Source organism: Tachypleus tridentatus, chromosome 12 (assembly GCF_004210375.1).
Source record: "Tachypleus tridentatus isolate NWPU-2018 chromosome 12, ASM421037v1, whole genome shotgun sequence".
NCBI lineage: Eukaryota > Metazoa > Arthropoda > Merostomata > Xiphosura > Limulidae > Tachypleus > Tachypleus tridentatus.
The window spans coordinates 124,013,104-124,036,743 of NC_134836.1; the positions used below are offsets into that span (position 1 = coordinate 124,013,104).

General features: G+C 34.8%; 2 protein-coding genes across 2 annotated transcripts; one reads left to right on the plus strand and one right to left on the minus strand.

Annotated features, from left to right (window-relative positions):
- The first annotated feature begins 1,680 nt into the window (after positions 1-1,680).
- On the plus strand, positions 1,681-16,813 carry LOC143235762 (calcitonin gene-related peptide type 1 receptor-like). The gene is made up of 10 exons (XM_076473966.1): positions 1,681-1,767; positions 2,898-2,989; positions 3,287-3,437; positions 9,228-9,378; positions 10,877-10,937; positions 11,753-11,819; positions 13,986-14,071; positions 15,047-15,185; positions 15,704-15,745; positions 16,283-16,813. The coding sequence occupies exons 1-10, from the start codon at positions 1,681-1,683 to the stop codon at positions 16,481-16,483; spliced, it is 1,077 nt and encodes a 358-aa protein (XP_076330081.1). The 3' UTR covers positions 16,484-16,813.
- A 281-nt stretch (positions 16,814-17,094) lies between these two features.
- On the minus strand, positions 17,095-23,634 carry LOC143234588 (solute carrier family 28 member 3-like). The gene is made up of 6 exons (XM_076472046.1): positions 23,600-23,634; positions 22,963-23,090; positions 21,858-22,026; positions 19,054-19,203; positions 18,340-18,520; positions 17,095-17,387 (listed from the first exon to the last, which is right to left on the minus strand). The coding sequence occupies exons 2-6, from the start codon at positions 23,055-23,057 to the stop codon at positions 17,353-17,355; spliced, it is 630 nt and encodes a 209-aa protein (XP_076328161.1). The 5' UTR covers positions 23,058-23,090; positions 23,600-23,634; the 3' UTR covers positions 17,095-17,352.
- Between the last annotated feature and the right edge of the window lie 6 nt (positions 23,635-23,640).

Sequence of the window (23,640 nt, forward strand, 5' to 3'; positions counted from 1 at the left end):
ATGTAGAGGGCGGTATTAGATGTTTGAATATATAATTTTATTTATTTTATTATATTAATATAGGTATAAAGGCGTTCCTTTATATTGGTTTAATTTTGGTTTTAGTTGTTGTATAAGTAAGGCTTCTTTAATTTTGCGTTTGTTTATGTTTGTTTCTTTATTTAGTATTTGAGTGTTTTCTATGGTTATGTTGTGTTTATTTGACTTGCAGTGTTCGAAAACGTGTGAAGGTGACTTTTTATGTTCTTTGAATCTGGTTTTCATTTTTCTACTTGTTTCTCCAATATAGAAGTCGTGGCAGTTATCACATTGTATTTTGTAAATAATGTTGGTGTGGTGTTTGTCAGTGTAGTTTTTACATAGTATAGACCTCAGTTTTGTGCCTGGTTTTTGAATAAATTTGGTATTAACTGGAATGTCATATTTTGTTACTAGTTTTTGCCAAATGTTCATTATTTGTCTGCTGATGTCGGGAATATGTACTGTCATGTAGTTGTGAATATTAAACACAGATGTAGTGTGGTTGTGAATATTAAACACAGATGTCATGTAGTTGTAAACATTGAATACAGATATCATGTGGTTGTAAGTATTAAACACTAATGTAGTGTGGTTGTAAGTATTAAATACAGCTGTCATATGGTTGCGAATATTAAATACAGATGTCATGTGGTTGTAAGTATTAAATACAGATGTCATGTGGTTGCGAATATTAAATACAGATGTCATGTAGATGTAAGTATTAAACACATATGTCATGTGGTTGTAAGTTTTAAACACAGATGTCATGTGGTTGTAAGTATTAAATACAGATGTCATGTGGTTGCGAATATTAAATACAGATGTCATGTAGATGTAAGTATTAAACACATATGTCATGTGGTTGTAAGTTTTATATACAGATGTCATCTGGTTGTAAGTATTAAATACAGATGTCATGTGATTGTAAGTATTAAATACAGATGTCATGTGGTTGCGAATATTAAATACAGATGTCATGTGGTTGCGAATATTAAATACAGATGTCATGTAGATGTAAGTATTAAACACATATGTCATGTGGTTGTAAGTTTTATATACAGATGTCATCTGGTTGTAAGTATTAAATACAGATGTCATGTGATTGTAAGTATTAAATACAGATGTCATGTGGTTGCGAATATTAAATACAGATGTCATGTAGATGTAAGTATTAAACACATATGTCATGTGGTTGTAAGTATTAAACACAGATGTCATGTGGTTGTAAGTATTAAACACAGATGTCATGTGGTTGTAAGTATTAAATACAGATGTCATGTGGTTGTAAGTATTAAACACAGATGTAGTGTGGTTGTAAGTATTAAATACAGATGTCATGTAGATGTAAGTATTAAACACTGATGTAGTGTGGTTGTAAGTATTAAACACAGATGTCTTGTAGATGTAAGTATTAAACACTGATGTAGTGTGGTTGTAAGTATTAAACACAGATGTCATGTGGTTGTAAGCATTAAACACAGATGTCATGTGGTTGTAAGTATTAAAGATCAACCGCTATTTTAACTGTAACAACCATCTTAAACATGGCAGGGTATTTATAATTTGTTTTATGAATATCTTGAAATAATTGCACTTATAATATGTTTTAATCGACAATTTAAAAAAAAAGTACATTACAGAAGTTTCGTAGGTTACGCCATGAAAACATGTGGTCCGAACGGAACGTGGCTTGTTACAAAACATTCCAAGGAATGGACGGACTACAGCAGATGTGGCATTGTTGATGTAAGTACGAACTCCTGTACGGGTTACAGCCTAAAGGATTTCTATATTTCAGTTAGAAGCATTGTATTCTGATCAATCAGTAAATAAACAAATTCAACGTATTTACAGCAAAGTCGAGCGTTGATGAAAACGTCTTAAACGGTTTACTTAACTTTCTGGTTAATTCTTACCAGTGTTTCTACATTGAGTAAAGTGACCAACAAATGAAACTATTTTAAAATGTTATTCTGGTCTATCAAATAACTTCATATTTTGAAACATTCATATAATGGGACAAGTAAGAGCTCATAGCGTTCTGATAATATCTATTAAAAATATCTCTTAATATCTATTAATATGTAATAATAATATCTATTAATAATATCTAATAATATCTATTAATATTATCTAATAATATATATTAATAATATCCAATAACATCTATTGATAATATCTATTACTAATATCTAATAATATCTATTAATAATATCCAATAATATCTATTACTAATATCTAATAATAATATCTATTAATAATATATAATAATATATATTAATAATATCCATTAATAATATCCAATAATATCTATTAATAATATCTAATAATAATATCTATAAATAATATCTATCACAAATTTGACATTTTACGACACATAAATTGTTGTTTCAAGTTTTTATCAAAGATTCTTGTTTAATAATATTTTCAGTCGCCGGTAACATTGTTCATAAGTTTACACAACATACTTACAGTCACTTGTTATACTGTAAAACAATTTCACCAATTATCGAAAACATTACACTCATAATTATTTCATGTCCTGTTGGTTATTTATACAGCAGTTCAACCAATTACTACCGCTGTTACATAATTCTCGTATATCAATTAGATTAAACATCGACTCGACTCTTAAGAACGCGTGTAAACTATTTTCACGAATTATAAACAGTATTAGAAAATGCTTGAATGTTGCTTAAAATTCGTCAATGTGACTTTTTCAAGGCGTTTACTAGAGTATTTCTAAACGTTTACTAGAGTATTTCAAAAATGTTCACAACTCTGAACTTTCAAGTAATTGTATATTCGATCATTATAATTTACTCTCTATATTCAAATATCGTTTGTTTTTATACTCCAATATTTTTCTTTGATAGTCCCTAAGAAACCGTTTATATTTTCACGTCATCACATTTGCGGTATCCATATCTGCACTTATACCAGCTTTGCTTATCTTATCCGCTTACAAGTAAGTAGTTTTGAGCTTCAGTTAGGTTACGTCCTCGCTAGTAAAAATCAATATATTATTTAAGAGAAGGAACTGACAATCATCTTTGTTTTACATTTTTCTCAAGCAGTCTTATTTCATTATTGTATAGAGCTATTTTTTCTTTGAAGGAGAGATCCTTTAAACAGATTTCATTTAACAGAAAAGAAGAGCAAATAAAAATATATTAAAGTACTTCCCGCCATTGTAATCGCTGTTCTATTGGACAAAACTGTACGTTACGTATAATTAATCTATCTTTTCACGTGACTTCACCAGGCAGCTCCGAGTGCCACGCATCACGATACATAAGAATCTTTTCCTTTCTCTTGTGTTGAATGGAACCTTTATCATTATCTTTCGAACTACGGTCATATCAGAAGAAACTGATGCGCGTGGAGACAACCAGAACTTCTTTCAAGAGAATGGGGTAAGAATCTTCCACACTCATATCGGAAAGAAACTGATATATATATTGGTAAGGACAGCCTGAACTTATTTCATCATAACAGAGATGGCGTTCGTAACCCGTTTCGCCATAATTCGGAACAATATCAGGTACGTGTCGACAGACGAAATGTCTTTCAACAGAATGGAATACGATTTGGTTTCGAACGATCTTCAAAGAATCTGATGCGAGTTGATATAAACAGAACTTCTTTCACCAAAACAGGAAAACATGTTTTTAAATACACACCAAACATCTTGCAGTAGAATGTGATAATATTTTTAGTACAACAAAATAATATTATGGACATGAATACAGAAGAAACATCTCTCTGTAGAATGTAGTAATAACTGTATCGTTTAAACCAATTTAAGAATACAATTTTTAGAATATTTACAAACCAGAAGGTCGAGACGTAATATTACAAACTCAACTGCCCGCCTCCTTTTTAAAATATTCAAGTTTCATATAAACTTCCTAGTTTTATTGAGTGGAATATATTTTAAGGAACTTTTAAGCTGAAAAACAAAATAAACAGTTTCGCTTAACATTTTGCACAAGTGGATATATCTCTTTGAAAAGTCTTTCAACAGGGTAGACTGCGTGCGCTAATCACTAGACCGTTTTCTTCTTCCGCTAATGGTGAGATAAGTGAGAAGAATTCAGATTAATCCTCTTACCAGCAACTAGTTTATAAAGTAAGGTACTCTCACCAGCATATAATAAACTGTAATTATAGCTCCGTACGAATTACCGTTCTTAGTAACATGGTTTCTTCTCCGCTGAAACTCGCAATCACGAAGAGAAGGTGTTTGTCGAAGAAACGTGAGTTAATTAAAAACGAGGATCTAACAGCTACTAACCAGAACAATACTGTCTGGGATAATCATAAGACCTTGGTAACTACTAACCAGAACAATACTGTCTGGGATAATCATAAGACCTTGGTAACTACTAACCAGAACAATACTGTCTGGGATAATCATAAGACCTTGGTGACTACTAACCACAACAATACTGTCTGGGATAATCATAAGACCTTGGTGACTACTAACCAGAACAATACTGTCTGGGATAATCATAAGACCTTGGTGACTACTAACCAGAACAATACTGTCTGGGATAATCATAAGACCTTGGTGACTACTAACCAGAACAATACTGTCTGGGATAATCATAAGACCTTGGTAACTACTAACCAGAACAATACTGTCTGGGATAATCATAAGACCTTGGTGACTACTAACCAGAACAATACTGTCTGGGATAATCATAAGACCTTGGTAACTACTAACCAGAACAATACTGTCTGGGATAATCATAAGACATTGGTGACTACTAACCAGAACAATACTGTCTGGGATAATCATAAGACCTTGGTAACTACTAACCAGAACAATACTGTCTGGGATAATCATAAGACCTTGGTGACTACTAACCAGAACAATACTGTCTGGGATAATCATAAGACCTTGGTGACTACTAACCAGAACAATACTGTCTGGGATAATCATAAGACCTTGGTGACTACTAACCACAACAATACTGTCTGGGATAATCATAAGACCTTGGTGACTACTAACCAGAACAATACTGTCTGGGATAATCATAAGACCTTGGTGACTACTAACCAGAACAATACTGTCTGGGATAATCATAAGACCTTGGTGACTACTAACCAGAACAATACTGTCTGGGATAATCATAAGACCTTGGTGACTACTAACCAGAACAATACTGTCTGGGATAATCATGAGACCTTGGTGACTACTAACCAGAACAATACTGTCTGGGATAATCATAAGACCTTGGTGACTACTAACCAGAACAATTCTGTCTCGGATAATCATAAGACCTTGGTGACTACTAACCAGAACAATACTGTCTGGGATAATCATAAGACCTTGGTGACTACTAACCAGAACAATACTGTCTGGGATAATCATAAGACCTTGGTGACTACTAACCAGAACAATACTGTCTGGGATAATCATAAGACCTTGGTGACTACTAACCAGAACAATTCTGTCTGGGATAATCATAAGACCTTGGTGACTACTAACCAGAACAATACTGTCTGGGATAATCATAAGACCTTGGTGACTACTAACCAGAACAATACTGTCTGGGATAATCATAAGACCTTGGTAACTACTAACCAGAACAATACTGTCTGGGATAATCATAAGACCTTGGTGACTACTAACCAGAACAATACTGTCTGGGATAATCATAAGACCTTGGTAACTACTAACCAGAACAATACTGTCTGGGATAATCATAAGACCTTGGTGACTACTAACCAGAACAATACTGTCTGGGATAATCATAAGACCTTGGTAACTACTAACCAGAACAATACTGTCTGGGATAATCATAAGACCTTGGTGACTACTAACCAGAACAATACTGTCTGGGATAATCATAAGACCTTGGTGACTACTAACCAGAACAATACTGTCTGGGATAATCATAAGACCTTGGTGACTACTAACCACAACAATACTGTCTGGGATAATCATAAGACCTTGGTGACTACTAACCAGAACAATACTGTCTGGGATAATCATAAGACCTTGGTGACTACTAACCAGAACAATACTGTCTGGGATAATCATAAGACCTTGGTGACTACTAACCAGAACAATACTGTCTGGGATAATCATAAGACCTTGGTGACTACTAACCAGAACAATACTGTCTGGGATAATCATGAGACCTTGGTGACTACTAACCAGAACAATACTGTCTGGGATAATCATAAGACCTTGGTGACTACTAACCAGAACAATACTGTCTGGGATAATCATAAGACCTTGGTGACTACTAACCAGAACAATACTGTCTGGGATAATCATAAGACCTTGGTGACTACTAACCAGAACAATACTGTCTGGGATAATCATAAGACCTTGGTGACTACTAACCAGAACAATACTGTCTGGGATAATCATAAGACCTTGGTGACTACTAACCAGAACAATTCTGTCTGGGATAATCATAAGACCTTGGTGACTACTAACCAGAACAATACTGTCTGGGATAATCATAAGACCTTGGTGACTACTAACCAGAACAATACTGTCTGGGATAATCATAAGACCTTGGTGACTACTAACCAGAACAATACTGACTGGGGTAATCATAAGACCTTGGTGGCTACTAACGACAACAATACTGTCTGGGATAATCATAAGACCTTGGTGACTACTAACCAGAACAATACTGTCTGGGATAATCATAAGACCTTGGTAACTACTAACCACAACAATACTGTCTGGGATAATCATAAGACCTTGGTGACTACAAACCAAAACAATACTGTCTGGGATAATCATAAGACCTTGGTGACTACTAACCAGAACAATACTGACTGGGATAATCATAAGACCTTGGTGGCTACTAACCACAACAATACTGTCTGGGATAATCATAAGACCTTGGTGACTACTAACGACAACAATACTGTCTGGGATAATCATAAGACCTTGGTGACTACTAACCAGAACAATACTGACTGGGATAATCATAAGACCTTGGTGGCTACTAACGACAACAATACTGTCTGGGATAATCATAAGACCTTGGTGACTACTAACCAGAACAATACTGACTGGGATAATCATAAGACCTTGGTGACTACTAACCAGAACAATACTGTCTGGGATAATCATAAGACCTTGGTGACTACTAACCAGAACAATACTGACTGGGATAATCATAAGACCTTGGTGACTACTAACGACAACAATACTGTCTGGGATAATCATAAGACCTTGGTGACTACTAACCAGAACAATACTGACTGGGATAATCATAAGACCTTGGTGGCTACTAACGACAACAATACTGTCTGGGATAATCATAAGACCTTGGTAACTACTAACCAGAACAATACTGTCTGGGATAATCATAAGACCTTGGTGACTACTAACGACAACAATACTGTCTGGGATAATCATAAGACCTTGGTGACTACTAACCAGAACAATACTGACTGGGATAATCATAAGACCTTGGTGACTACTAACGACAACAATACTGTCTGGGATAATCATAAGACCTTGGTGACTACTAACCAGAACAATACTGACTGGGATAATCATAAGACCTTGGTGGCTACTAACGACAACAATACTGTCTGGGATAATCATAAGACCTTGGTAACTACTAACCAGAACAATACTGTCTGGGATAATCATAAGACCTTGGTGACTACTAACCAGAACAATACTGACTGGGATAATCATAAGACCTTGGTGGCTACTAACGACAACAATACTGTCTGGGATAATCATAAGACCTTGGTGACTACTAACCAGAACAATACTGTCTGGGATAATCATAAGACCTTGGTAACTACTAACCACAACAATACTGTCTGGGATAATCATAAGACCTTGGTGACTACAAACCAAAACAATACTGTCTGGGATAATCATAAGACCTTGGTGACTACTAACCAGAACAATACTGACTGGGATAATCATAAGACCTTGGTGGCTACTAACCACAACAATACTGTCTGGGATAATCATAAGACCTTGGTGACTACAAACCACAACAATACTGTCTGGGATAATCATAAGACCTTGGTGACTACAAACCAAAACAATACTGTCTGGGATAATCATAAGACCTTGGTGGCTACTAACCACAACAATACTGTCTGAGATAATCATAAGACCTTGGCAACTACTAACCAGAACAATACTGTCTAGGGTTTCCTCCGCCTGAGAGCCACGTGTGTCAACATATTCTGTTTGCATCACCAACATTATTTAACACTGAAACAACCAGAAAATTACATTTCAGTCAACTCCAGGTGTGGTCTAGTGGTTGGCTTATCACATTAGAGATCGAGGATCCGAGGTTCGAAACATTATGCATCTGAACACATTGAGCACTTATGGCTGCAGACGTTTTATGGTACTGGCAGTCAGTCCTATTCTTTGATCTTGAGAAATTAAAGCAAAAAATCATACAACGCTGTTGCTGCTATTTGATGCCTTCCATCTGTTCAACGGCTCGAGAACGCGTGACCGAGCTTTGTTTAGTCCACGTGCGTTTAAGGTGCCGTTCAGATTAAATATTTTGAAATGTGAAACAAATAAATACTAAGAGTAAGTTGTTTTCCTTTGTTTTCATTCAAATAAAGCTCAGATTTCATTTAAAAATCAATAACGTATCGCATGTGTATCAACATTTAACAGAACTCAAGAATGTACACGTGTCTTATCTGATAAGTTTCTTGGTGATACGAGTTCTATCGATTTTTTTTTCTTTCTTGCACTAACAATGTTTATCCCCTTCCGATGAGTTATCTGATATTCTCATTGGGTAGTCGTGATTCGTTAGGCTTACACGTGTATTATATGCATCATAATACATATACATCATAATATATATACATCATAATACATCATACATCGCCCCAAAGCGATAGATAAGTTTAATGGCATGAGTTCTAATTATCTGATAAAGCTTCATTTCCTGATGCATTTTACTTGTGCTCCAGCTATATTTTAATAGCATGATATAAAATAAACATAAGCGGTTAGGTGGTTATTCACGTTCGTTATCTAGTTTTGTATTTCTTATATCAACTCATTTGTAATCTATTTTTTTTTCGAAAGCCTTTAGGGTTACGTATATATCTTCATATTATTTAGGTCTCCACAGATTTAACGCGACTCTGTTGCTCACTTTTGATTATCTGACTGAACTATTCTAGTTTTAAAGCTTGGTTTTTCTTGTTTCGTGTTTTTCCAGCCCGGCTGTAAAGTTTTGTTTGTTGCAACTAAATATTTTCGCATGACTTCCTACATGTGGATGTTTTGTGAGGGGTTTTATCTACATAGACTTATCACAGCCACCTTTACTGAACACAAGAATCTGATTACGTTCTACGCTATTGGTTGGGGTACGTATCACACTTTCAAAGGTCGTTTTGTGTTTGTTTGTTTTTTTTGCTCCTAAAACTTAAACCGATATTTGAAGCGATGCTTATGATATTTTGTAGCTAATAATAAAAAAAACTAAAAAAAAAATTAATAATTTCGTTACACAGCATGATTCAAAATATGTAACACTGTGTTCCTGGCCTCCCAGAGGCATAGTGGTGTACCTGCGGTCTCACACTGTTAGAAACCGGGTTTCGATACCCGTGGTTGGCGGAATATAAATAGCCCATTGTGTAGCTTTATCCTTAATTTCAAACAATCCAATATGAATCCTTCCAACAATCTTTATAAGTCATGTTTGTCTTTCAATAGCTGCCATTTTTCATTTGAGCCGGACGTGGGCATAGGGGCCATCTTGACCACACATGTTGCACTGGGCTGAATTAATCCTAGCCTGTGAAAGTGGTCTGTAACAGTAAAGCGTTTTAACCTAATTTGTAACAGTCCCGTTTCAGTCTAGTCTGTAATGATGGACTGTTTTAAATCATATGGACTGGTTGATAGACCAGTCTATAACCGTGGACTGTTTTAAATCATTCTCTCATATGGACTGGTTGATAGACCAGTCTATAACCGTGGACTGTGTTAAATCATATGGACTGGTTGATAGACCAGTCTATAACCGTGGACTGTGTTAAATCATATGGACTGGTTGATAGATCAGTCTATAACCGTGGACTGTGTTAAATCATTCTGTCATATGGACTGGTTGATAGACCAGTCTATAACCGTGGACTGTGTTAAATCATTCTGTCATATGGACTGGTTGATAGACCAGTCTATAACCGTGGACTGTGTTAAATCATTCTGTCATATGGACTGGTTGATAGACCAGTCTATAACCGTGGACTGTTTTAAATCATTCTGTCATATGGACTGGTTGATAGATCAGTCTATAACCGTGGACTGTGTTAAATCATTCTGTCATATGGACTGGTTGATAGACCAGTCTATAACCGTGGACTCTGTTAAATCATTCTGTCATATGGACTGGTTGATAGACCAGTCTATAACCGTGGACTGTTTTAAATCATCCTGTCATATGGACTGGTTGATAGATCAGTCTATAACCGTGGACTGTGTTAAATCATTCTGTCATATGGACTGGTTGATAGATCAGTCTATAACCGTGGACTGTGTTAAATCATTCTGTCATATGGACTGGTTGATAGACCAGTCTATAACCGTGGACTGTTTTAAATCATTCTGTCATATGGACTGGTTGATAGATCAGTCTATAACCGTGGACTGTGTTAAACCATTCTGTCATATGGACTGGTTAATAGACCAGTCTGTAACCGTCTTCTTTCTAACAGTGTTTTGTTTAAATTATTACACATCATTGTTGATTTATTTATTGTGTGGGTAAATAAATGTTTTTACCGTAATCTTTGTTATTAGAAACAACATAATTATTACCAATTGATGTTGGTGATTGATAACATATATTTTCTTTAGGTTTACCCATAATTCCTGTGGGTGTTTACGCTGTTCTTCGGAAAGCTTTAAAAGATGAAAGGTAGGTATTCTCTTCTAGTTCATCTTCATGTTTGTACAAAAATACTCACGGATTACGTAAGAATGTTCCTACATGACAACTTAGCTCACATGCATGATTATTTAATGGTTATGCTAGATCACGTGCTCTAAATCTTTATATTATAACAATGCACGTGCATAATTATTCAGTTCGAATTGGAACAGACAGATGTAACTCTTAAGCTATTTACAATAGCGCTCAACTGTAACTGTTGTTACGTTGGTGTGTCATATTATACTAGCTTTGATTTATTAATGACGTGATAACATTAAGACAGCTCAGCCTTACTAAACTTGAACCGACGTGACGACATTAAGACAGCTCAGTCTTACTAAACATGAACTGACGTGATAACATTAAGACAGCTCAGCCTTACTAAACTTGAACCGACGTGACGACATTAAGACAGCTCAGTCTTACTAAACTTGAACCGACGTGACGACATTAAGACAGCTCAGTCTTACTAAACTTGAACCGACGTGACGACATTAAGACAGCTCAGTCTTACTAAACTTGAACCGACGTGACGACATTAAGACAGCTCAGTCTTACTAAACTTGAACCGACGTGACGACATTAAGACAGCTCAGTCTTACTAAACTTGAACCGACGTGACGACATTAAGACAGCTCAGTCTTACTAAACTTGAACCGACGTGACAACATTAAGACAGCTCAGTCTTACTAAACTTGAACCGACGTGACGACATTAAGAGACAAGTTCTTTGTTTAGGAGTCTATACTAATATTGTTACAATTATTAAAAGGTGATAAAATATTTTGTTATATTCTCAGGTGTTGGGTTATTCCAATCGGAACGTATGAATGGGTTATGAACGGACCCTACTTGTGTAGTTTACTGGTAAGTGTTCTGTCACAACGTGCCACTCTCTTCCATAGGTTTTAATTTAGCTAATGTGACTTGCTGTGGTTTAGTCTGTAGCTAATGTTAGTTGTTGGTTTTTAGTTTAACCGGTGTGGCTTGACATGTTTTAGTCTATAGCTAATGTTAGTTGTTGGTTTTTAGTTTAACCGATGTGACTTGCTGTGGTTTAGTCTGTAGCTAATGTTAGTTGTTGGTTTTTAGTTTAACCGATGTGACTTGCTGTGGTTTAGTCTGTAGCTAATGTTAGTTGTTGGTTTTTAGTTTAACCGATGTGGCTTGACATGTTTTAGTCTATAGCTAATGTTAGTTGTTGGTTTTTAGTTTAACCGATGTGACTTGCTGTGGTTTAGTCTATAGCTAATGTTAGTTGTTGGTTTTTAGTTTAACCGATGTGACTTGCTGTGGTTTAGTCTGTAGCTAATGTTAGTTGTTGGTTTTTAGTTTAATCGATGTGACTTGCTGTGGTTTAGTCTATAGCTAATGTTAGTTGTTGGTTTTTAGTTTAACCGATGTGGCTTGCTGTGGTTTAGTCTGTAGCTAATGTTAGTTGTTGGTTTTTAGTTTAATCGATGTGACTTGCTGTGGTTTAGTCTATAGCTAATGTTAGTTGTTGGTTTTTAGTTTAACCGATGTGGCTTGCTGTGGTTTAGTCTGTAGCTAATGTTAGTTGTTGGTTTTTAGTTTAATCGATGTGACTTGCTGTGGTTTAGTCTGTAGCTAATGTTAGTTGTTGGTTTTTAGTTTAACCGATGTGGCTTGACATGTTTTAGTCTATAGCTAATGTTAGTTGTTGGTTTTTAGTTTAACCGATGTGACTTGCTGTGGTTTAGTCTATAGCTAATGTTAGTTGTTGGTTTTTAGTTTAACCGATGTGACTTACTGTGGTTTAGTCTATAGCTAATGTTAGTTGTTGGTTTTTAGTTTAACCGATGTGGCTTGCTGTGGTTTAGTCTGTAGCTAATGTTAGTTGTTGGTTTTTAGTTTAACCGATGTGACTTGCTGTGGTTTAGTCTATAGCTAATGTTAGTTGTTGGTTTTTAGTTTAACCGATGTGACTTGCTGTGGTTTAGTCTGTAGCTAATGTTAGTTGTTGGTTTTTAGTTTAATCGATGTGACTTGCTGTGGTTTAGTCTATAGCTAATGTTAGTTGTTGGTTTTTAGTTTAACCGATGTGGCTTGACATGTTTTAGTCTATAGCTAATGTTAGTTGTTGGTTTTTAGTTTAACCGATGTGACTTGCTGTGGTTTAGTCTATAGCTAATGTTAGTTGTTGGTTTTTAGTTTAACCGATGTGACTTACTGTGGTTTAGTCTATAGCTAATGTTAGTTGTTGGTTTTTAGTTTAACCGATGTGACTTGCTGTGGTTTAGTCTATAGCTAATGTTAGTTGTTGGTTTTTAGTTTAATCGATGTGGCTTGCTGTGGTTTAGTCTGTAGCTAATGTTAGTTGTTGGTTTTTAGTTTAATCGATGTGACTTGCTGTGGTTTAGTCTATAGCTAATGTTAGTTGTTGGTTTTTAGTTTAACCGATGTGACTTGCTGTGGTTTAGTCTGTAGCTAATGTTAGTTGTTGGTTTTTAGTTTAACCGATGTGACTTGCTGTGTTTTAGTCTATAGCTAATGTTAGTTGTTGGTTTTTAGTTTAATCGATGTGACTTGCTGTGGTTTAGTCTATAGCTAATGTTAGTTGTTGGTTTTTAGTTTAACCGATGTGACTTGATAGGTTTTAGTCTAGTTAATGTGACATATTCGGATTTAGTTTAATTCAGTCGATGTGACTTGCTAGATTTTCTGTTGAGTTTAAGTGTGATTTATTGACTTTTGTTGTAGCTGAAACATAAATGAAAACAACAAAATTGTCCTCTGTGACATTATTTTAAAATAATAAAAATGTCAGTGCCTGTAACATTTAAATCGTTCCGTGATTTATTTATGATCTAAAACCAATGAGTCCAAGGTTTACAGAAACATTTTTCTGTACACATTACGAACTCACGTATTTATATAATTAAATGTTTGATTTCTCTGATTTTATCCCATAATTCGTTGTACAATTTAGTAGTTTATGGCGTAGTTAAGACAACAAGATAAATAACCTAAACGATTATTTTAACCTTTCTTTTTGCTGTTATTAATTTCCAGCTTAACCTCGCATTCCTCTGTAACATAGTTAGAAACCTGGTTACCAAAATCAGAGCGACTCATCCAAACGAACCCAGTCAATGTAGGTGAGTTAAACATTTTGTTTCATGGATATAAAACAACATTACCAGAGAATAATTTGTGTTACACCGGCGTGAAATGTGAGAACTCAGACTTGTATGTATCTTCAACACGTTAATATTATTTCAATAGTACTTTTGTTCAGAGAATTATTAACTGGGAGAATGTATTCATTATGTACAAAAAACAATATTTTTATTTGGATTTAAATGTCAGCTTTAATTTGATATTACTTGTAAATATGTAACGACAAAATTACGCTATTAATAGTCCTATTGGTGAATACAAAAGTTTCTGAAGGTTTACATAAATCTCCTTTCGCTCACCAGTAAGTTTTACGATGCTAAAATCCGGTTTTCGATACCGAATGTGGGTTGCTTTTGTTTGTTACAAAGCTCAAATCCGCGCAAAAGGTTATATGGATTCTGCCCACCACTAATATCGAAACCCGGTTTCTAACAGTATAACTCCGCAATGCCACTGGTTAGCACAGTGCATATAGTCTATTCTCCCCCAAGTGACACCGTGGTATGTCTGCGGACTTACAACGCTAGAATATGAGTTTCGATACCCGTTGCGGGCAGAGCATAGATGGCCAACCGTGTAATTTTGTATTCAACCACGAACCAATGAGAGTCCAGTGTGTAGCTTTGCGCTAAACTGTGGATGAGAGAGATAAAAATCTGACATAATAGAAGTTTTTACAAAATATCTGTTTTATCAAATGTCATTCACTGCTTTAAAACAGTATCCCACAAGCAATGAATGGTGTTATTGTGTGAAACTGTTTTTATCGAATGTGTTATTATAGCCATAAACTTGTTTACTCTATCTGTTTACAAAATAAAAGACCTTTCCTTCATTGCAGTGTTTAACTATAATATAGTTATGTGATAAAACCATACCATCTGTCTCTGTATATGTTATACAATATATCACTATTTTTACATACAACGTCACACACGTTAATATGACTTCAGAAAAGCAGTCCGAGGTACACTAATCCTTGTTCCATTGTTTGGTGTCCACTTCTTCCTGGACAAGTATAGGCCATCACCTGGCGAATGTGGCTGGATGGACGCCTACATTTATTTCAGTTTTGCGATTGACGGTTTACAGGTACGTAGTTGTGATGATTGGCACGTTCTTGAGTTTATATATTATTAGGAGAAAATCTAAGTTAATTAGTAGGTGACTGAAAGTAGTGTGAGAAGTGACTAATAATGTTTCTGATTTCAAACAAAACAACAAAACTTTGTGAGACTTAACTCTTTTAGTAATAGTTGTTAAGTTGCAGAAATAAATTCTAAAATAATATTGGCAAAGAGAAATTACATGGTCAGTCACCAGAGGTCACTATCGGAGTTATTACTCAAGTATTATCTCATTGCAATATATATATATAGAGAGAGAAAGCACCGAGATTTATTTTGTCAAATTAAAGTCAATAAGGTGAACAGAAACAAAATGGCGGACGTTTAATTTTTGTCCAGCGAGGGTGTTGTGTATAAAACTTTGTGTACAAATATAATTATAAATTATTTTAGTGCTTTTGACAAATCCAGATAATAAGCGAATTTCATGTAGATTATGATTCATTTTGAATATTTTGTGATTAAGTTTCCTTTTCGTTATAGGGTTTCGTTGTCGCTCTAATATTCTGCTATTTAAATGGAGAGGTAAGTTGTTCGTGGCAAAATTTCAGTTTTCATCGTATTATAAAGCTTATTGGTTTTAAGTTAGTCATTAATAATGGCCTGAGGGTTAGAGAAGTCAACTGTTCGAAACACATTCTCGAGGATGCCCTCCATTTCAGCCACGTAGTGGTAAAAGATTAGTCCAAGATTTAGCGGTGGGCGACATTTGATTAGCTGCTTACTTGTCTCTTCGATTACTTGTAAATTAGAGACGGTTAACGAAGCGATACTTTGAATAGTTTTATGTGAAATTCAAATCAAATAAAGCTAATCTGGAGGGAAAACATAAGCAAACCAGTAATCAGCACGTGAATAATTAGATATTTGATAAAAGGGTTAGAACATCGGATCACACACAAAAGATGCATTGAATTTTTAAAACAAGGCTAAAAATTCAAGTCAACTATTCGAAAGCGATCGAGTTATGGGCGTGTTTTGTTAGTTCGTTAAGTTAAAGTTGATATATGTGTGGAGCACTCTTCAACAGCCACTTTTTGATTGTTTTTAATTTGTAAACAGGTGATCTCTCTTCTGAAAAGATCTTATCAACGGTACAAGTTCAATATTCATAGTTTGTCTACATACCCCATGGTGGCGCGACTATCGACCTCTAACTTGGACAAACCCGAAACTTTGAGAACGAAGCGTCCTCTGAAGTGTTTCACAAGAGACCAAAGGAAACAAGTTAGGGCTGAAATTCAGACGTCAGAACTGATGTGAAAGTACCCTAACAGCGGTAAACTTCACCGACCTTTAGTGTCCGTTGATTTAACCCTAAAACAGTATCACTAATGAAATCTTCGTTTTAAAGCGATGTGTTTCAATATGTGTATCAACATACATTAGCTATTTTTACCAGTGTTGGTACAGTATTTACTGTAGTTTCCACTAAGTTGTATTTTATTTATTTCTATACTATTTACCAATGAGAATACTGTTGTAGTTTCTCATTCACATGAAAGTTCGTTATTAAGTTGTTAATTTCTGCTTGTACTTTGCACTCAGTTGTATAAACAAAGGAAAAGAGTAAACTTTGTTATAAATATTTAACTTCTGTCTACTGGTTTACTCTCTCAAGTCGTTTAGAAACTAATTACGAAAAGAGGCACTTTAAAATTATAAGTTCCTTCATTAAACTCTCTACTGCTTAATCAAACGAACTGCTCTCCAAGTTTGTTTACCAAAAATATTAAATTTATCTTCCATTAAAACGATATAGAATTGACAATAACGTTCAGTGTTGAAGTACTCTACGGGCTTGGCACTCGGCAATAAACAAAACACACATAGCCAAGCGGTTAAGGCACTCAGCAATAAATAAAACACACAAGTATTCTACAATATTTATTTGTGACGTCATTAATAAATACGTTTATAAATATTTATAAATTTCACAAACTATGTACAAATGAAGACATGTTTCGTCCACAAATTAATATTAAAAACAACCCACGCATTATTAGCACTTGCGAAGTAGGGTTATCTTAACGTAAATAAATAGATATACAAGTATGTAAACAAATCAGAAGTTCAGAAGAGGCAATATTTTCTGCGCATGTCAGTTGTATCGGGTCCTCGTCAGTCCTTCCTTAAATCGAATAAGAAACTTCCTCCAACAATGTTCCTGCAACACGAATGATTTTTATGTCATTACTGGTTCCTGTAACTAATTAACATATTATTCGTATTTATTTTTCTAACTATTATTTTCATATAACTTAAATCTTATCCTATAGAGGACGCTGTTGTTTTGACATTGAATTCTTCCCAATGTTCTCATAAAGATTTAACTGGTTGTTGTTGTGTTTACTTCTGGCGCTAGGTTTAGTTTTGAAAAGATAAAACATTAAAATAATAGCAAATGGGACATTATTAATTAATTATTATTAATTAAAGTTGGGGTTCAGTTACTTATTATTCTCATTCGGAATTCAAAAGCACTGGCCCCACGTGCATTGCACGAGTACGTTCAGCATTTATTATTAGCCAATAACACTATTTGAGTAGCAAATAATCTTTGTCAAACAAGAATTTGAAAAGAACTAAATATTGAGAGACGGTTAAATGGAGCTATTATTACATTATCACTTTCGACAGGTAACAAATGCACTGCTTATAACTTCAAACTTACTGCTAGCACCATAGCAGTTTAGGCCTAGCATGGCCTGGTGGTTAGAACGCTCGACTCGCGATTTGTGGGTCGCGGGTTTTAACCCCCATCACTGAAAATGCTCGCCCTTTCAGCCGTGGGGGCGTTCCAATGTGATGATCAATCTAATTATTTATTGGTAAGAGAGCAGTCCAAAAGTTGGCGTCAAGAGTTGCCCTCCCTCCAGTCTATCATTACTAAATTAGGGACGGCTAACACAGATACCCCCTTGACCTATAGCTTTGCGCGAAATCCAAAAACAGAACCAAAGATATTGATATCACAATTTATCTTTACAGTATTGCATTTGTTGTTTTTAACAGTACGTCTATTTTTTAAACGACAATATATTAAGAGTTTACTCCTTCCATGTCACGTATACGGTAATCACCCGTAACAAACTGTTATAAAATATAATGCCACCTACCGGCCACACAGGCTGTCATGAAGCACGCTGTCGAACCCGCTATAACTGCTCGAACTGCTAAACTTGCTAAATCTGATTTCCTTTCTGGAGCCATGGCTCCGAGTGCTCCAAGTTGGATCCCAATAGATCCAATGTTAGAGAAACCACATAAAGCGTAAACAGCGATGGCCTGAGACCTTGGCTGTAATAATAATAATAAATATTCAAATATTACATTACATTTACCGTAACAATAAATACTTATGTAATATATATCGACCTACAAAATAACTCAGATAAATCTATGATGGATGAATATTTTTTTCTGGTTTCTACAAACAAAGTTAAACCAATTCAATAATTTATTACTCGCCTGGCGAAACATCACAGATTGCATAATAAAATCATATAGACCTTCGCTGTAGACACGTAGCTTTAACCCTAGAATTATTGTAATGTTTAATCCTATATACATAATAAGCACTGTCTGTCATTAACAATTTGTAACATTTGAAGCCCTCTAATAGTCCAATTCCTATAATAAACATAGTGTAGATAGCCCGTTGTGCAGCTATGAACTTTAACCCGAAACGTTAGAAAAACCATCTCACCGACAACGTTGTCATTTGTAACATTTGAAGCCCCTAATAGTCCAATTCCTATAATAAACATAGTGTAGATAGCCCGTTGTGCAGCTATGAACTTTAAACCGAAACGTTAGAAAAACCATCTCACCGACAACGTTGTCATTTCTCCTAACTGCTTGTAAGCGATGAATTCATTCACCACAGTCTTTAAACCAATAAGACGAGCAACCTGTTCACATTCGTTCCACTCCACGCCCATTAAGAAAGCCAGGGGAACGAACGCTTTAGATAACAGCCACTGTAGAATGATACGTGAAAATAGATAAATAAAATAACCAGTAAAAAGGATAAACATCGCTGATATATAGTACTAAAAGTACCTGCTAGGTGAAAAGACATTACAAAATTTGATAACAATAAGGCTAAAATCACGAAGCTAGGTGAAAATACATTACAAATTTTGAATACAGTAAGGCTTAGCACACGAAGCTAGGTGAAAAGACATTACAAAATTTGATAACAGTAAGGCTTAGCTCAAGAAACTAGGTGAAAAGACATTACAAAATTTGATAACAGTAAGGCTCAGCTCACGAAGCTAGGTGAAAAGACATTACAAAATTTGATAACAGTAAGGCTTAGCTCACGAATCTAACGATTATTTTATAATAGGATTTTTTTTATTACCGTAACTATATTTTTGTATGAGTTCCTATATAGTTAAATCAACTAATATTTTTAAGTTATAGAATACACATTTTCAGATGTTCTACAATGATTTGTTTATCACTGATGTTAGGCCTATTGATTTCAATGTTTCATTGCCTTTCGACATATAAAATCGTCTTACGAACTAATTTCAGTTAAAGTTTCACTTTTTTATTAGATTTTTGTAGCACTTTTATTTAACGCTCATTCCCCAAGTTTATGATAGATCTGGACTATGTTAGGACCATAGTTCTTTATGATAGATTTATGTTAGGACTATAGTTCTTTATGATAGATTTATGTTAGGACCATAGTTCTTTATGATAGATCTGGACTATGTTAGGACCATAGTTCTTTATGATAGATCTGGACTATGTTAGACCATAGTTCTTTATGATAGATTTATGTTAGGACTATAGTTCTTTATGATAGATTTATGTTAGGACCATAGTTCTTTATGATAGATCTGGACTATGTTAGGACCATAGTTCTTTATGATAGATTTATGTTAGGACCATAGTTCTTTATAATAGATTTATGTTAGGACCATAGTTCTTTATGATAGATCTGGACTATGTTAAGACCATAGTTCTTTATGGTAGATCTGGACTATGTTAGGACTATAGTTCTTTACTAACATTCTGTAAAGATGAAATATCAGTAACTTTTTAAGTTACTCAATACTCTTTGCCTTGCTCAGCATTTTCCATCTTGTGACCATTAGTCGACTCATTTTTCTGTCTGGCCCCGGCATGGCCAGGTGGTTAGGACGCTTAACTCGAAATATGGTGGTCGCGGGTTCGAATCCCAATGCTCGCCCATTCAGCCGTTGGGGCGTATTAATATGACGATCAATCCTACTATTCGTTGGCAAAAGAATTGTAAGTGGATGGTCATGCCTTCCCTCTAGTCTTACATTGCTAAATTAGGAACGGCTAGCGCAGATAGCCATCGTGAAGCTTTGCAAGAAATTCAAAATACGAACAAAGACACCTTTTTCTATTCTACCACCTGTTTTAAAGCACGTAAAACGAGCATAGAACATTACAGAAACTTAAATAAAATGATTCTCTGTCTATAGTTACTTTAGACTGCAAAGTTTGAAACGTGTTTACGTTTTTGAAAAATAACAAACACAGTCCAGATGAATTTCACCACGAGAGAATGTCCATTATCAAGGGAGAAGTCAAGGCAATGAGAAATCCAGAAAATATAACACAAAGAAACTAGAAGTGGGTAGAACAAATCTTTACTTCATCTTGTAAAACAAAAGTTACCATTGGCAACGGAGTTCATTGTTTACTGAAATACTTTGTATAAAATATAACTCACGTTACGAAATACGTTTAGTTGTTGTATGTGATAAAATATCTAAGTTTCTGGCCACATTTGTCCTTAAAATAACCACTGACCCTCGTCAAAATATGTCAACTCTGACATTCAGTTTGGAAGCTTTATCAAAATCAATTTTAACCTTTTGTATTAGTTGTGGACATTTTGAAATCCTAGTCTAAATGACAAAATGATCAGTACTTCTAAATCTGACGATTTATATATATAACCACATTCTGGGTATATGGGTCTGATTAAGTTGGGTTTTTCTGGAAATCGAGATAATTCAAATGAAAACACTCTTTAAACAACAATAACACCTTCATGCGCTATGTAAATATTTTTACATTATTTTCGGCCACCATCTGAGTTGTTTGTTTGTGAGTGTGTGGGCTTGAAAATATCAGCTTGACGTGTTAAAACGCGTTTCTGCACGCTATAAAACGTAATGTAACGCGTATCTACTGCACGCAGAAACGCGTTTTGCGTTACTTCTTGGATATATTTAATTAACCATCAGAGTTTTATTTTTTCGTTTTCACTCGAAGGTTGTTCTGCAACATTTATGTTTACAGATTAACGTTTCTACTGCCACAAAACTCTCTTTTATCTTGTCAAAAACAGTAATTAAATTATAATTAATCAAATTTAATTAAAAACAGTAATGATATTTGATGTAAGCATCTATCAATTGTTAGTTGTTACTGAACAAAAGAAGACACCTGAACACAGCTCATTAAAAACGAATAAAAACAGATAATATTTTGAAAACAATAACTACAAGCATGTCAATAAAGAGGACGGATTTACAACGTTAAAATCAGGGTTCGATTCCCCTCGGTGAGCTCAGCAGATAGCCCATGTGGCTTTGCTATAAGAAAACACAAACGCACAATAAAGAGGAATAGTTCCTACCTCAAATGATAAAAAATCCCATCCAACAAGAAGTCCTATCCACGTGAAAATTGCGTCAACAAATCGAATGAAAGCTAAGAACGCAATCAAATTTGCTGCTATGTTAGCCACTAAAGCTATCGCTGCACTAGCTCCATTCGTAGCAGCTTCTATGGCGTTGCGTTCGGTCCTAAAACAAGAAACGTCCTTGTGAAGCTGAATGTTTCATTCACAAAATCTCAATATCCTCTTGATGTTGTGAAGTACTTTTTACAGTTAGGAGCCATAGTAAAATCTCAATATTCTGTTGAAGTTGTGAAGTAATTTTTACATTTAGGGGCCATAGTAAAATCTCAATATTCTGTTGAAGTTGTGAAGTACTTTTTACAGTTAGGGGCCATCTTAAAATCTCAATATTCTGTTGGAGTTGTGAAGTACTTTTTACATTTAGGGGCCATAGTAAAATCTCAATATTCTCTTGAAGTTGTGAAGTACTTTTTACATTTAGGGGCCACAGTAAAATCTCAATATTCTCTTGAAGTTGTAAAGTACTTTTTACATTTAGGGGCCATAGTAAAATCTCAATATTCTCTTGAAGTTGTGAAGTACTTTTTACAGTTAGGGGTCACAGTAAAATCTCCACCACAAGAAAAACGACAATTATTAAATGTCACTAGATAATCTACCATTATAAAACTAACTTCAAGAAAACAACAATTACAAAAGCTGGAAAAACATTTGGAATCTTTTACCATAGAGTTAATATTCCTTGAGTTTTCCAATATTTTAAAATCAAAAATTTGAAAACAACACTTAAAAAGGAGTTAACTACACTTCAAGAACTTATAAAATAATTCTATAAAAGTTCTTGTTTTTTTAACATAATTCGGATTTCACAATAAAGTACAAGTAATTCGGACAATTAACTTGTGAACGAACACTCGAAATTATTACATCTAATACCAAGTACAAAGCGTTTACTTCTGATACATTATATAAGGTAATTTTCTATAAACGAATTAAAAAAAACGAGAGAGAGAAAATTCTTATAACAGGTAGGTGGCGCTCAAGATAAAACAAACGTGAACTTAAACGCAAGATTGCGTCTCGCATTGTGTTTACTTACCCTTTGTCAATTTTAATGTCTTTGGCATGAGTTTTGCTTTCCTCTGTTTCTGGATAGAACAGCTTGGAAAAGGCAAGAGCTGCTGGCGCTGACATTACAGAAGCTGACAACAGGTGGCTAGGGTTAACCTATAGCGAGATTGAATAGTTGTATTGTTTAATAAGCTAGAACAACGATATTTAGGTATCAATGATTTCTCGCTCTAAGTTTTTATTTATTTATTTACATATATCTTCTAACCATACTACTCCATTAAAAATATTAAGCCTCGTAAGCCAATCGACATAGTTTCTAGATTCCATCTTCTATATCTATTAGCTAAACAAGAAAAACTGCAAAGCAGAAGCTTACATAATTGGTTAAAATTCTAATTGAAATTATTAAGCGTTCTTCGCGAAATATCAACCTAACAAAGTAAAGCAACACATTATCACGTGACAAAAGTCAAGATAAAACTGACGTACTTTCATACCGAAGACGTATTATGAATTATTTCATTATGTGTTGGCGATATTTATAGAAAATACTCTGCAGAAATTCAGAATAAAAGCTACAAATAAAAAACGTAACAAAGAAACGTAAGCTCTGTCTGTTAAAACACTGAATCAGGTAAATATTAACAGTTCAGGTGTCTTACCCCAAAGTTGATATACGCAGCGAGGACACTTCCTGCGATAG

Excerpts from the sequence above, each read along its gene's own strand:
- LOC143235762 (XM_076473966.1), top strand. The coding sequence starts at position 1,681 with ATGAAAACATGTGGTCCGAACGGAACGTGGCTTGTTACAAAACATTCC. Across the intron at positions 3,438-9,227 it reads ACTTCTTTCAAGAGAATGGG|CCCGGCTGTAAAGTTTTGTT; the intron begins GTAAGAATCTTC and ends GTGTTTTTCCAG. Across the intron at positions 11,820-13,985 it reads CCTACTTGTGTAGTTTACTG|CTTAACCTCGCATTCCTCTG; the intron begins GTAAGTGTTCTG and ends ATTAATTTCCAG.
- LOC143234588 (XM_076472046.1), bottom strand. The coding sequence starts at position 23,057 with ATGTCAGCGCCAGCAGCTCTTGCCTTTTCCAAGCTGTTCTATCCAGAA. Across the intron at positions 22,027-22,962 it reads GACATTAAAATTGACAAAGG|GACCGAACGCAACGCCATAG; the intron begins GTAAGTAAACAC and ends TTCTTGTTTTAG. Across the intron at positions 17,388-18,339 it reads CATGACAGCCTGTGTGGCCG|GAACATTGTTGGAGGAAGTT; the intron begins GTAGGTGGCATT and ends TTCGTGTTGCAG.